General features: G+C 43.2%; 1 protein-coding gene across 1 annotated transcript in view; it reads right to left on the bottom strand.

Moving 5' to 3' along the window:
• Window positions 1-14,306, bottom strand: part of PALLD (palladin, cytoskeletal associated protein) — a 121,285-nt gene that overhangs the window by 101,181 nt on the left and 5,798 nt on the right. The window contains exons 3-4 of the mRNA XM_006161454.3: window positions 12,329-12,512; window positions 2,141-2,221 (exon numbers count right to left, since the gene is read on the bottom strand). Coding sequence (XP_006161516.1) covers window positions 2,141-2,221; window positions 12,329-12,512 — 265 coding nt within the window. The remainder of the gene's footprint in view (window positions 1-2,140; window positions 2,222-12,328; window positions 12,513-14,306) is intronic.

A 14,306-nucleotide genomic window follows, 5' to 3' on the forward strand; every position in this document is an offset into this window, starting at 1 on the left:
CGGGTCCGGGACTTGAACCGCGGTGGGCTATGTGGGAGTCCAGCAACATAGCCATTATGCTAATTGCTGGCCCCACGCCCAGCTTATTTTTAAAAGAATTACTTATTAAATTTTACTTATCATGATAATTACTTTTTAATTTGCTATAGGGCACACATGCTCACCAGAGAGAGAGATGAAAAGTGAGAAAGCAAGCCACCAGGTCTGGGAATAGAACCGCTGTCAACCATCTAGAAGTCCAGTGCCTTAAGCACCATGCCACCTGCTGGCCCAATACGACCAGCTTCTTAAAAGCTGTGGTGTAGCAATGGGCAACCCACCCTGCATCTTGTTCTAAAAAGTAGAAGAATCAGTTGCAAATAAGTTTAGAAATTCCTTGAAATATCTAGCTTGATTATCTAGCTCATGTCTATTTTTACACACTTATTGTTCAAAAATGCACTAACCACTGAACAGCCCATCGTTAACTTACAAATCTCACGAGCTCACGAACACTCAGATGTAGAGGTACATTAGCCTCAGGTAATTGTCAGTATCAATCAATATAAAGAGCCTAGGGAAAAAGTCATTCATTCAAGCCTCTTAATCACTAAAAGTCTGCAGGGTCTGAAGAAAAACTCCTTTTTCTTCTTGCATTGGGAATGTAAAAAAGTAGCAATTGCATACTGTCTTTGTTTTGTGAGCTCCCAGCAGCAACCCCAAATCTCTGGGCAATTAGCTGGCCAGACCTTTCCAGTGATACTGACAGTCATGGAGCCGGTCTTAACAGAAACCTTCCTAAGGCAAATCAAGAAAACGTCCTGTAGCCAGACCTGGCAGTTTCCAAGGCTGGTAAGACCATTTCTTAGCCTCAAGGAGTGGGGGCCCGGGAAGGTATAATTCCATGCCTCAGAAACTTGAGTTTGTCTGTCCCTGCCTTTCTTTTGCTGGTTCTCTGATTGCACATCAAAATGCAACTCCAACCAGCCTGGTCGCCCAGGGCCTCCCAGGTCTGAGGCGTGCACACCCGGCGAGGAGCTGGGTTTGTCCAGGCCTGCTGCTAGTTCAAGACCCGGCGCAGCAGGGTGGCAAGATGCCTAGCCTGGGAGACCAGCTGGGACGCGAAGCCCTCCTCAGGGCAAAGCCTCAATCCGGGCGCCCAGGACTGAATTCCTTTCTGGAGTCTGGGCCACAGAGCTGTCCCCAAAAGTTAAATAAGGCAAAAGGGCGGGAAGCCCCCAGCTCCAGAGCGGGCCTAGAGGTCTGGGCTCCAGGATTCGAAGCACGCATCATCCTAGAATCGCCGGGCTCACTGCTCACAGAATCTACTCTTGCAGTCTCTACCCGGCCGCCGCTAACGCCGCAGCTGCGGGGCGTCGCAGCTGCGGGTCGTGGGGTGGGGAGCGGGGCGTGCCCCTCGCCCCAGTTAACAAAGCCGCCGCAGGGACTGCGAAGACAGAGTTGAGGGCCACAAGTCACCAGTTAGCCGGGAAGACGCACCTACTGCGGGCCAGCACCGCACCCGGACGACTAAGGCTCCAAGTTAGGCGCAAACTTTCCTTGAAAGGCGCCAGGATGGGGTGAACCATTCCCCCAAAAGAAGGGAGGACAGGCTTGGGGAGGTGCAAAGGCGCAGGGCCCTGGCTAGGCTCGGATCCTAGGGACCCCTCCTCCCCTCACCAGCTGCCAGGGAATGAGGTCATCTCCCCCTCCCAACCCCCACCCCCAAATCTCCGTCTCGGGCTGTCTCAGCCCCCCTGCGCAGCTCCGACGACCCCTCTAAGAGCCGGGCCGAGACTAAGCGAGGGATGCGGTCAGAGAAGTCAGAGCAGAGGGAGGGACCGCCGTGGCAGGGAAGCATCTTCTCCACGCCGGACCCAGCTGGGGTGGTGCGAACCTTCCCATCTGGAGCTCGGATTTCAGGAGTTTGCGCTCTGATCCGGCAAGTAAGAGCGAAGGGGCTGCGAAGGGGCTCCGAAGGGGCCTCGAAGGGGCCTGGGCTGGGTGGAAATGCATTTTCAAGTGCCCCCCTCCATCCCCCGCCCCAAGCACTCCTACCCTTCTAATGCCTTCCCAGCCCCCGCTCGCCGGCTGCCCAGTTCTCTCCACTCTCTTTAATTCATACACTTGCACCAGCCGCCGGCCGGCTCCCCGCGCCTACCTCGGGTCTCAAGGCCGCTACTCCCAGATTCTGGTCAGGTGCGAGGGCGCTGCGGGCGGCTGCGCCCGGCAGGTACCGGCGCTATATACCGCGCCACGCCGCTCAGTGACTCAGTGAGTCTTCCGAACGCTCCTGCCCGCCGGCCTTCAAAATAAGAGTCCGCGCCCGCGCTGCCAAGCCGCGGGAGTAGACGGAAAGGAGGCGTGGCCCGGCTCTGGGAAGCAGCCCCCAGGTTAGAGGCTTCCCCGCCCCCTCCTCCTAACCTTGTTCCGCCCTTTGCATCTTTCTGGTGCAAGCCCCTTCCCAGGCCAGCCAGGTTAAGCATTGGGCATTCCCGGAACTTTCAAGAAGAATTGATAACGGGAAAGAATTTAACTTTTTTTCCTAGACCAATAGAGATGCTGGCTGCAAGTTAGGGATGATTCTCCCCCAGTTTTTTTGAAATTGTTTTCCCATTACAGACTGAAAAGAAGTATCCAGTAACTCCAACTCCAGGGCAGCGTTCAAAGGGAGAGGAGTGAAAGCTCGCCTTGGAATGAATGGAAGCAGCCCTGAAGGGATGAAGCTGCAGGGCTGGCCCTGGAGCTGGAGGTGGGGCGGGGACCAGTCCGAGGGTGCAACGTAGTTCTGTAGTATTGTATCTAGAAGCACAGATCTTCAAGGGGTATGTTACTTTTCTAGTTTATTCTTTTTATCAATGAATTACCAGATTCAGGCGCCTTTAGGGTAAGGCCCTCTGATCTATTAGTAGCAACATTTTAGGAACTCAGTCCCTATCCTGCACCCCTGTGTTCCTCTTCTGTCATAAACTGCTGGAGGCCCAGAGTCGCTTGTTTTAATCTTCTTCATGGGAATTTCTGCAGAAGGGTTTTAAAGGAGGAAATGGACTCGTTATTTTGAGAGTTAAAATTTGCCGCAGATTATAGGCCTTAGCCTTAAACCCAGATCACCGACCTTTCACCTACTGAGCTAAGGACACCCCTAACTCTGTATAACCCTCTAGTAGCTGGGTGAACACACTATATCCGTTATCTCTGGCTGTTTCTCCTGCTTGAGTGTGTGCTCCTTGGCCACAGGGACCAAATTTTTACAAACACCAAGCCATCAAACAAATAAAATAAATAAATGAATGAGCAATAATACCCGTTGATCGACACTGTTGTTGTGCCAGACCATTTCAGTAAAATAGTCACCAGGTAAGTGCCAAAAATACCAACTTGGTTTGAATAGCCAGCAGGTCATTTGCTTAAATGGTCTACCTTTATCAGTGATAGCTAACAGTAGGGTTTCCAGTTTACAGTACTCAGTCAATATTCCTCTTCTCTCTCTCTTTCACACACACACATACAAAGCAATATCTTTATTGATTTTTTAAGGTGAAAAACAATGTCTGCAAACTATTCAAGTAGTAAATGCGAAGTGAATGTCTTTCTGTAATTCCACCCCCAGAGACAAACATCGTTAACTGTCTAGCGTATAATTCTCCAGATTTTGCACGTTTATTTAAATGCAGATTTAAAGCATGAATTAGTCCATCACTTACACATGATTCTGTCCCCTCCCCTGTTTTTTAGTCCTAACAGTATCCTAACAGTCATCTTTCCAGGCATAAATACAAGGCAGTATCATCTTTCCAATCTCTAAGAATGTGTTTGGTTGAAATCTCTATTGGCCTGAGAAAAAAGCTTTTAAAAGTGAAAAACCCGGGACCAGCAGTTAGCGTAATGGCTATGTCGCTGGACTCCCACGTAGTCGACCACGGTTTGTGTCCCGGAGCTGGCGGCTTAAACTCACGCCGGAAGGGTGTGCATGCGTGCCGAAGATCCCAAGAGGAGAATGGAGGAGAAGGGATTGCGGCGTGGCCATCCCCTCTGGGGGGTGATTTCTCACTTTCTGTCTGTCTGTCTTTCTGCTGAGTGCACGTGCCTTATAGCAAAAACCTCTCAAAAAAAAAAAAAAAAAAAGTCATCACCCTCAAAAAAAAAAAAAAAAAAAAAAGTGAAAAACCCAGCACCCCTTTGCTTAACTTTGCCTTTCTTTGACTTTTTCTTTTGCTTATTCCCATGTCCAATGGTCATTAGAGCAGCAGCAATGACATCATTTGGCCTGCCACAGGATGTTCTTGAGGCTGCAAGGTAATACTGAAGAAAGAGGACTGAAATGATAGTGAGGACTACGCCCCGGCGCCGTTACTGTGGAACCCTGAAGCTTTCTTATTTCCACAGTAATGGGATTAAGCCGATGAAATTTCAAATTCTAGTTCTTAAATATTGTGATTCATGTTTTGATGTAGGAGTCCATTCCCAACAGGAACATGAAAAAAATGAAACAGAGAGGCATCAGGGACTCCCACCTCTAGTATCCAGCTCCGTTCCTGCCCCCGCAGGAGGGGGAGTGGGGTGCAGTAGACTGGGAGGGCTGATGGGGAGAAAACACATCTATTTTCTTTACCCTTGAGAGTCAGCGAAAGAAGGATGATGCATGAAATCTGCCCTCCGTGTGTCTGCCTCATTCCTCCTGCAGCAGCCCAGAGAGAAGCATTCACATGGACGAAGTTTTGAGTTTCAGAAGCCAAAACTGCAAAACGCTGAATTATTTTCATGTCCTTGACTCCAACCACGGTCAGTCGACTACATGGTAGTCCAGCGACATAGCCATTACACTAACTGCTGGTCCCACAAATGTCTATTAGGATAACTACTACCACAAATCAACATTCCCCAAACATGCTTTGCTAACTTAAAAATTAAAGCCAAAATTCACATTATTTCTTCTTGTATTTACATATAGCAGCAAAAGGATGTTAATACGTTTTTAGGCATTTTGCTTAAAATAATATTTTAATAAAAATGACCAAAACTTGGGATTTTCTTAGAAGATTCTTGGCTTCTAGTTTGACACATTTTCTTTCTTTCTTTTTTTTTTTTTTGGAGAGGTTTTTGCTATAGGGCGCATGCACTTGCCAGACAGACAGAGAGAGACAGAGAGACAGAAAGTGAGAAATCTCCCCCCAGGGAGGATGGCCACGCCACAATCCCTTCTCCTCCATTCTCCTCTCGGGATCTTGGGCACGCACACACACGCTCCTGGAGTGAGTTTAAGCCACCGGATCCAGGACTCGAACCATAGTCGACTACATGGGAGTCCAGCGACATAGCCATTACGCTAACTGCCGGTCCTCTCTTCTTGTATTTTTAAAAGGCACAAAATCTTATCTGAATAGCCCATGTCTTCTGTCATACATACAGAAGCTGTATGGCTTCTGACTACATACAGCAAATAAGAAGAAGACTAAGACATGACAGATTTTACCTGCTGTGGGTTCCACTAAATGTTATTTTTGGGAAACCATTTTCTGAAAGGAGAATGCTTAAGTTCAGTTTTTGTTCTGTTCATTTTACAAATAAATAAGCATTTGGAAGAATCTTGGACCACACTGAATTTAGACCCTGTGGTTAAGTATAACATCTCACACGAAACAAATGTGTTCCCCTATCGACAACGGCTACTTGTTTCAACAAAAATGAGAAATTTCAAGAAAAAAAATCAAAACGTGAGTATTCTAAAGAGGCAAAATCCCATGCAGTATTTGATCATGAATACTGAGTATGGGGGGGAAGAAGGAAAGGGCAAGTGGCCAAGGTCAATTCATACTTCGAACACAACAACAAATGAATGTTCTGCTGGCCAAGATAACTTTCTGGCTCTTTAGTTTGTACATAATTTTTATTAAGATCAGGGAGAAAAGATAAGGGGAAAAGAAATGAACTGTTTGTACCTGTGCAGATGTGACTAGCACCCGGGGCATATACCATGCCACGGCAGAGAAAGCATGATCACCACAAGGTCTGCAGTTGTGGAATGAAAAACAAGAGGATGGACAGTAAACAGAAGAATGGGGTGATTCGTGAGAACATGGGGAGCCTTAAACCTACCAAACAACCCCAGGGGTCTCAAGGTCAGAGCTATGAGGAGCCTCAAGAGATCATCTGGTGAAGGGGTATCCTGAGGAGGACCTGGGCTTTGGAGCCAGAATAAGGTCAATTAAAGGCTCTGAACTCACAGAGCTTTGTTTTCTCATCTGTATAGTGGAGCTAAAGGGCCAACAGGTGGTGTGATGGTTAAAGGTGCTGGACTCCCACATGGCCAACAGTGGTTCGAGTCCAGATCTGGCGGCTTGCCTTCTTACTCTCTCTCTCTGTCTCTCTTTAGTGAATGCATGTGCTCTATAGGACGTTTAAAAAAAATAAAAATTAAAAAAAATCTTTGTAATTTTTTTAAAAAGGTATTTATTTACCTGGACTGACGTTGAGAAGATACAGGGAGATACTGCTTGGGTAGCATTTAACATAGTGGTCTGTTTGCAACAGGTAGGGTTTGGGGGTTGGTTTGTAGCAGGTGGGGGTTGGCTTTCTTCCTCTTTTAACACATATATCTATATCCTTAGAGTATCTTAGGGATTTTTTTTTCTTCAAAACTCATTAGGTAGGAATAGAGTAAAACATAATAATTTGAACTTTAGGTCATGCTGGCACAATAGATAGAGGTTACTTGAGTGGACTCCTACATGGCCAATCACGTTACATGAATTCTCCCATCTAATCAAAGCCCATGAAGAATTGTCATAGTTATCATCATTCTGGGCAGGGAGCTCAGAGAGGTTAGGTAACTTACCTAAGGATGCGCAGCTTGCAAATGGAGGAGAAGTAACATAAATCATTAACTCCAAAGCCTGCCCAAACTCCAGGGAATATAAATTTTTTGTGAAAAGTACATACTTATGGAAAGTCTGTAACTATCCCAGGACACTAAGATCTCCATTAGTAAATCAGTCATGTATTATTGCAAAATTTTATTGTGCACGGTGTTCTGAAATAGTTAAGGCAGCTTCTAAACATGCCGGGCTTAATTCACGGGAGTATCTGACTCAGTATTGAGTACTCTTTTCCAAATCAAATGAGTTATGCCGGCTTTGATGGAACCATCACAGATTCCACGTGGATTATGAAGAGACAGTCAAAAGCAGGACTTTGCCTTTTTATGTAACTCTCCTGAGTGAATGGTGAAATACTACAATCAGTTGACTGGCTGGTTTAATTTTTATCCTACACAAGGAAAACCAAGCTGTATCTTATAATGATTGGTAATAGATACATATGGTATACGCAGGTTAAGATTACACATTTTATATTAATCCCAATGGCAGTCTATAAAGTTGTATGTGATTCAATGCATATGTTTCTTTCTTTTTTTTAAAGAGAGATTTTGGTTATAGGGTGTGTATACTCTCTGGAGAGACAGAGAGAGAGACAGAAAGGAGAGGTCATCCCTCAGGGAGAATGGCCATGCTGCAATCCCTTCTCCTCCATTCTCTTCTTAGGATCTTGGGCCAGGAACACGCATTTGCCCAGTGTGATTTTTGAAACCACTGAGTCTGAGACTCGAACCATGGTCAACTATGTGGTAGTCCAGCAACATAACCATTATGCCATCTGCTAGTCCTGTCATTTCTTAATTTATTCTTTTAATACCATGACCTCTGGTGATCCATATAAAGGACTCCTGTGGGGCCAGCAGATAGAGGTTACTTGAGTGGACTCCTACATGGCCAATCACAGTTTTAGTCCCAGACCCCGTGGCTTGAAAATCATGCCAGGCGTCTGTCGGTGTGCATGCCCAAGATCCCAGGAGAAGAATGGAGAAGAAGGGATTGCAGTGTGGCCATCCCTCCTGGGCGGGAGGGTGATTTCCTGCTTTTCCTCTCACTGTATCTGTCCCTCTGTCTCCAGTGAGCACATGTGCCCTAAGGTGAACACCTTTAAAAAAAAAAAACCCAAAACAAAACCTCTTGTATTGGGTTGTTGGAAAAGTCATGAAGTATTTTTCTATGTAAAAATGCATCATAACTTTTCTGATGATCCAATATTATATTTCATATAGATTCCTTTGAGTGCTTAGAAGACCCGCAGATCAACCATCATTCCACTATTGCTCCCAGAGACACGGGAAATAAACTACCTCAGTAAGGAAGCTGCTTTAGGTGTTGTCCTTCCTTTTTCAGAATGGTGAGAGAAATCATGGCTTCCAACAGGCTATACCCAGGGCATGATGTTTACAGGAAGGCGAGAATCGGGCCTATTTTCCTTATGTTAAAGAAATCTGTCGTGTCTGAAAACGTCCCTCTACCAAGCCCTTCACATCCTAAACATGAGTATCCATTCCCTCGAATCAATAAACTAATCCTCTTGGTCTAATTAATGGGATTGAGTTATCTGAAAGACTACCTTTCTCATGAGGGAAACACATAGCGATCTGCTTGGGAGATGAAATGAAAGGTTTTCTAGTGAAGATATCTAACTACTAAGAGAATTGTTGAGATTACCTTGCCGTGTTTAGCTTTAACAAAATAAAATGTATACACCTAGGCTCCGTGCTGGAAAGGGAATGAGAAGGGAAACAGAATAAAGAGAAGTCAAATATTCCAATTATTATTATTATTTTTTAAACCTTCACCAGAGGGCACGTGTGCTTGCAGAAAAAGAGCGAAAGCTAGAAGGCACCGTCCATGAGGCATGGTCATGCCACTGTCTCTTCTCCTCCTTCTCTCCCCTACTTCGGGGCTTTTGGACACACATGTGCACACACCTGGCCTGTTTCTGCTGCCAGTCCAGGTTTTGAACTGTGCAGTTGGACATATGAGGTCCAGTTGCCTTAACTACCACACCACCAGCTGGCTCAACTTTTCTTTACAAATAGAAACGCAATGGGTGCATTTAAAATTAAAAAATTATCTGAATGTATAATGCATGTAATGAAATGAAATAAAGTAATGAAAAATTATCTGAATTCCACAAGAGGAATTATTTGGTAATATTAGAAATTAAAGGAATTAATTTATCTGATATATATCTTATTCAATTGACAAACTGACTTAATAATACCGATACTGTCTGTTATGAGCTCACGTAATGACTTATACTAGGTGACATTGATATAATGAAAGATTGTATTAAAAAAAATCAAGCGGGCTGGGGGACCAGTAGATGGCATAATGGCTATGTTGCTGGACTCCCATGTAGTCGACCATGGTTCGAGTCCCAGATCCAGTGGCTTAAACTCACCAGGCATGTATGCGTGCATGCCCAAGATCCTGAGAGGAGAATGGAGGAGAAGGGATTACGGTGTCGCCATTGCCCCCAGGGGGTGATTTCTCACTTTCTGTCTCTCTGTCTCTCTGGCAAGCACACATCCCTACAGCAAAAACTGTTCAAAAAAAAAAAAAAAAAAAAAGAAAAGAAAGAGGCTGGCAAGTGGTGTGGTGCTTAGAGTGCTAGATTCCCACATGGCCAACCATGGTTCTAGTCCTGGACCTGGCAGCTTGCTTTCTCACACTCCCTTTCTCTCACTAGTCAAATTTAAAAATAATAATAATGAATAAAATTAAACTTCTTTTAAAAATAAAATCAGGATTTTTACCATAGAAGTCCATAGCTGTTAATAATATGCCCAATGTTCCAAAGAATTAAGATCATTATTCTGTAACAATGTATTTGTCTACTTGTTTTTAGTACCTTACAGTTAAATGATTTTGGGGAAATTTGTCAACTTATGAAATTATATTGAGACACTTTAAGTTATCCTTTGGTTCAATCTGTATATTCAAAGGAATAGCAGCTTATACATATATTTTCAAACAGCCATGGCTCTTACAATTTGAAATGACTTTTCAGGAACTATGCCACTTGAATAGAGTTCAAAGACTGAAGACTACATTGAGGAAAATTGAGTTTAGGATACCATTTTTTAAAATGTCATTTCTGGACAGAGTCAACAAAACAAGATTTGTAAAGTAAAGTTTTAATTGCAAAGAAGAAAACAAAAAACAAAAAACAAACAAAAAAACAAGCTAGCAACCACAAATAAGGACTGCCTCTTTAAAAACCAAGCCCTCTACAAATCATTATCTCAATTTTTGCAAAAGCCTCATTAGTGATTAATGTATTGGCCACGGGTATACGCACACTTTAGTCTAATGTTGCATTTAGCTCATTAGCTTATAGCTTGTAATGTTATTATTCGATCTTCATTCGTGGGCAGTACAAGTAGAAACCTGATACAACTTCGTTGTCATTGTGCCATTTGCACACTGTGTGATGCTTAACAAAACCTTGTGTCCCAACAATGTATAAACTGGTCTGACAATAATCATCTCAAATTGACTCCATTTTAGAAAACACAGGCAAAGACTTTCAGCATCACAGAGGATTTAATTTTGGATTCATTGTGTGCCTCGTGGTTGTCATACTATGACCAATGACCAGCCCTAGTAGATTGTGCTGGCTAGGGGTGCTCGCTGGCTTTTCTAGACCAAGTGGTATTATTGAAGGACGAAGGGATTGCTGATCCTTGAGCTACCCATTGCTCTGAGAGAAGCATCAGGAAAAACAGAAAACAGAAACAAAAGGGGGCTAGCAATGTCCTTTGTCACAAGGAAGGTAAAAACAGATGTGCAGTTGTGATTTTATGCAGCACATCTGTCCATAGTCCCCAGTAGGGCCGATTTCTCTATGAGACACATTAGGTATAATGGCTATGACCCACAATACTTTTGGCAGTCCATATGAAAAATCTATAACTTTGATCATTTTTAAATTCACGAATGAATATGAAAGAATATAATAATGATGATTACATAGTAAGGATCCAGGCTGGGTTATATCATTTTTTGTAACAATATAGTTACAAGGTAAAATTCTCTTTCTTTCCTTTTTCCTTTCTCCCTTTCTTCTTTCTTTTCTTTTCTTTTTCTTTTTTTTTAATGGAGAAAGAAACCAACAAAGGCAGACCCATACATGTCTAAGGCCCATGAAAGTCATATTCAGCCCTAATCAGCTCTGGGGATCTGATGTCTGTCAGAAGCCTTGACACCTTCCTTTCATTAGCTCTGAAGACAAGTCACACCACCTATTCTCTATTCACGGTTGTATTCTGTGTGAACCTGAACCAGTAGGTGTCACAAGTTTTAGAAAGAAGAAAACAGGATCCTGTATTCTCAAGCTCTTTATAATCTAAGCGCAGAGACGAAATCAGCTGTTGACAACAGGTGCTTTGCAGTTGTTCATTCATTTGGACATTTCTTTTATGAGTTAATTACTCGTAACTCCCTTGTGAACGATCTGCACATCTGGGAAAATAAAACTGCCCACTGAAAGTGAACTACTAGAGCGTAGGTGAAATACAATAGTTAATTCATTTAGATACCCTTAAAAGGCTTAACAAAAACTTGGAAGCACTTAGAAGTTGGGCTTCTTCGTGTCTGAAGAATGAGCTAGCATCGGGCTGAAGACAGCAATGTGGAAATATGTGATTCCAATTCAGCATTCCAACCCCGATACTTTCAGAGTCACCCATTGTCTCGTTTCCACAGCCACCTTTCTCAGGGCTGCCTATTGATCAAGTATCACTAGACCTTATCAGTAAAATGCTCTGTGTTTGCTTTTTAAGAGCTTCAAGGGGCCAACCAGTGGCCCAGTGGTTAAGGTGGTGGACCCCCACATGGCTGACCATGGTCCTAGTCCCAGACCCAGAGGCTTGAAACTCATGCCGGGTGCATGTGTGTGCACGCCCAGAACCCCTAGAGGAGAGTGAAGGAGAAGGATTGTGTGGCTGTCCCCAGGGGAGTGTGTATGTGTAAGTCCTCGCTTTGTCTATCTTTCCCACGAGAGCATGCACCCTGTAGCAAAAATCTCCCTTAAAAACAAAAACAAAAACAAAAAAAGAAAAACAAAGAAAAAGAGCATAGAGGTTTTTGTTTTGTTTTGTTTTGTTTTGTTTTTTTTCCAATGTCCAAACTAACAAAAATCCTAAAACAAGATAAAAACTCTTATTTGGGAAAACAATTCCCAAGTGTGATTTATCACATACCTACTTCCACTATATTATTATTATCGTTTATATTGCCAGAGGCATGTGCACTCACCAGTAGAGAGAGAAAACTCCTCAATAGGGCATTGCCATGCCACAATCCTTTCTCCTCCATGGCTCCACCCAATCAAGACGTGGAGCACGCACAAGCACATACCTGGTGTGTTTCTCAAGCTGCCAGCTGGGGGTGAAAACCATGATCAGCCGTGTAGGATCAGGTCTCCATGTTCAGGGCTTAACCATTGCACTACTGGCCAGCCTTACACTTTGAATGTAACAGTAGATCTTGGAAATGAGGTTTTGAGGCAAAAATTCCTTACTCTCCTGTCTCAGCTGTTCAGTGGAGGGGATCGGTGGCACGATCTCTGAAATTCTCTCCAGCCAGATGATTCTGGAATGAGGTATAAACCAATCTCCACTGCTCTGGTACAGGACTTTTGTAACAACTCTTCAAAATGAGTATGAGGTGAAATCGCAGGGCAATGATCTTCAACAACAGTCGGTTGAGAGATGAGAGAAAATACAAAAGCTTCTCTTTATACTTACATTTAGCTCATCCCTTATTTTATATTATAATATGTGCAATAATACATGAAACAAGTACATATACCTGTATACATATGAAGGAACTTCAGAAAGTGTGTAGATGAATAGAATAAAGTATAAGTTTATTCTGGTGCAAAGAAATTTTGAAATCTATATAATTTTTCCATAATATGCATTTTTCATGAACTTTTTGAAACCCCCCTGTGTGTGTGTGTGTGTGTGTGTATGTATTCACATACATATACAATATCTACATACACACACACAGATCTCCATATACATACATACATATAAAATATTTTAGTAAAGGGGATTAATCACAAAATATATCCACAACATTTTGTATCTCACGGTTTTTAAAAAATTTTTTTTTTTAGAGAGAGATTTTTGCTACAGGGTACCTGCACTCGCCAAAGAGACAGAAAGCAAAAAATCGCCCCTCAGAGAGGTTGGCCATGCCACAATCCCTTCTTCTCTTGGGATTTGGGCATGCATGCATGTGCGCCTGGTGTGAGTTTTAAGCCACCAGGTCTGGGACTTGAACCACAGTCAACTATTCGTGAGTCTGGTGATATGACCATTACACCACCTGCTGGTCTCAGTATCTCATGGTTTTAAGGTAAGATAAAAGGCGTGGAGAACAAATACATCTGTTATCAACTCAGTTCGCCAGGTGATATTTGGCAAAGGATTTAAGACTTTATTATCTGGCATTACCTTTCACACCATTTGGTTCAAAAACATTTAGTTTCAAGTATGCAAAGTTAACTTGGGATAAAGTAATTCAATCTGTTCTCCACCAAATACCCTAGATCAGCTAAAGCCTGGGAAAACCTCAGCAGGCTGAGAGCCTGGACTCTGCCCCATCCTGTAAGCTGGAGTCCATTATTTGGGGCATAGCTTTATGTCTATGATGGCTGGAGCGTGGCTTTTGTGGACAAGTAGAACATTTATATGACTCACTAAATTCAATGATTGAATTTAACTTTATTTATTTATTTACTTATTTTAACTTGACCAGAGACGGACAGAGAGAGAGAAGAGAGAGAGAGAGAGAGAAAGTGATAAAGTAAGCCGCTAGGTCTGGGACTTGAACTGTGGTTGGTCATGTGGGAATCCAGCATCCTTAACCAGCACGCCACCTGGAGGCCCCATGACTCACCACATTTTCCCCCTATTTATGTGGTAGGACTCAAACACCACCCCCTCAATACAGAGATATTCATTATTCAACAACTCTTATTGAGATCTTCACTTAATAAATAATGATATCAATAGATGTCTTCATTGATACCATATATTTTAAAAACTTACGGCTTTCTCCCTAGTTTTTATTTATGCAGGGAAATTTTGGAGCTGTCTTTAATTAACATTCTCATATACAAACTGACAAATCACCACTTGGATATTTAATAATTTTATTTTCTCAAAGTAGAAATTCTTCCTTTTACTTTTGGTCATTTTCAAGAGAATGGCCATCTACTTGAGATACTTTATGTGTGTCCTCAGAAGTTTAATTGAATGGGGCCAGCTCGTGGTGTGGTGGGTGAGGCACTGAACTCCCACATGGCTGATCATGGTTCAAGTCCCAGACCTGACAGCTTGAAAATCACTCTGGGTGGGTATGTGTGCATGCCCAAAATCCCAGGAGAAGAATGGAAGAGAGGAGATTGTAGCATGGCGATTTCTCACTTTC

Source organism: Tupaia chinensis, unplaced genomic scaffold (genome assembly GCF_000334495.1).
Source record: "Tupaia chinensis unplaced genomic scaffold, TupChi_1.0 Scaffold138601_1, whole genome shotgun sequence".
Classification (NCBI taxonomy): domain Eukaryota; kingdom Metazoa; phylum Chordata; class Mammalia; order Scandentia; family Tupaiidae; genus Tupaia; species Tupaia belangeri.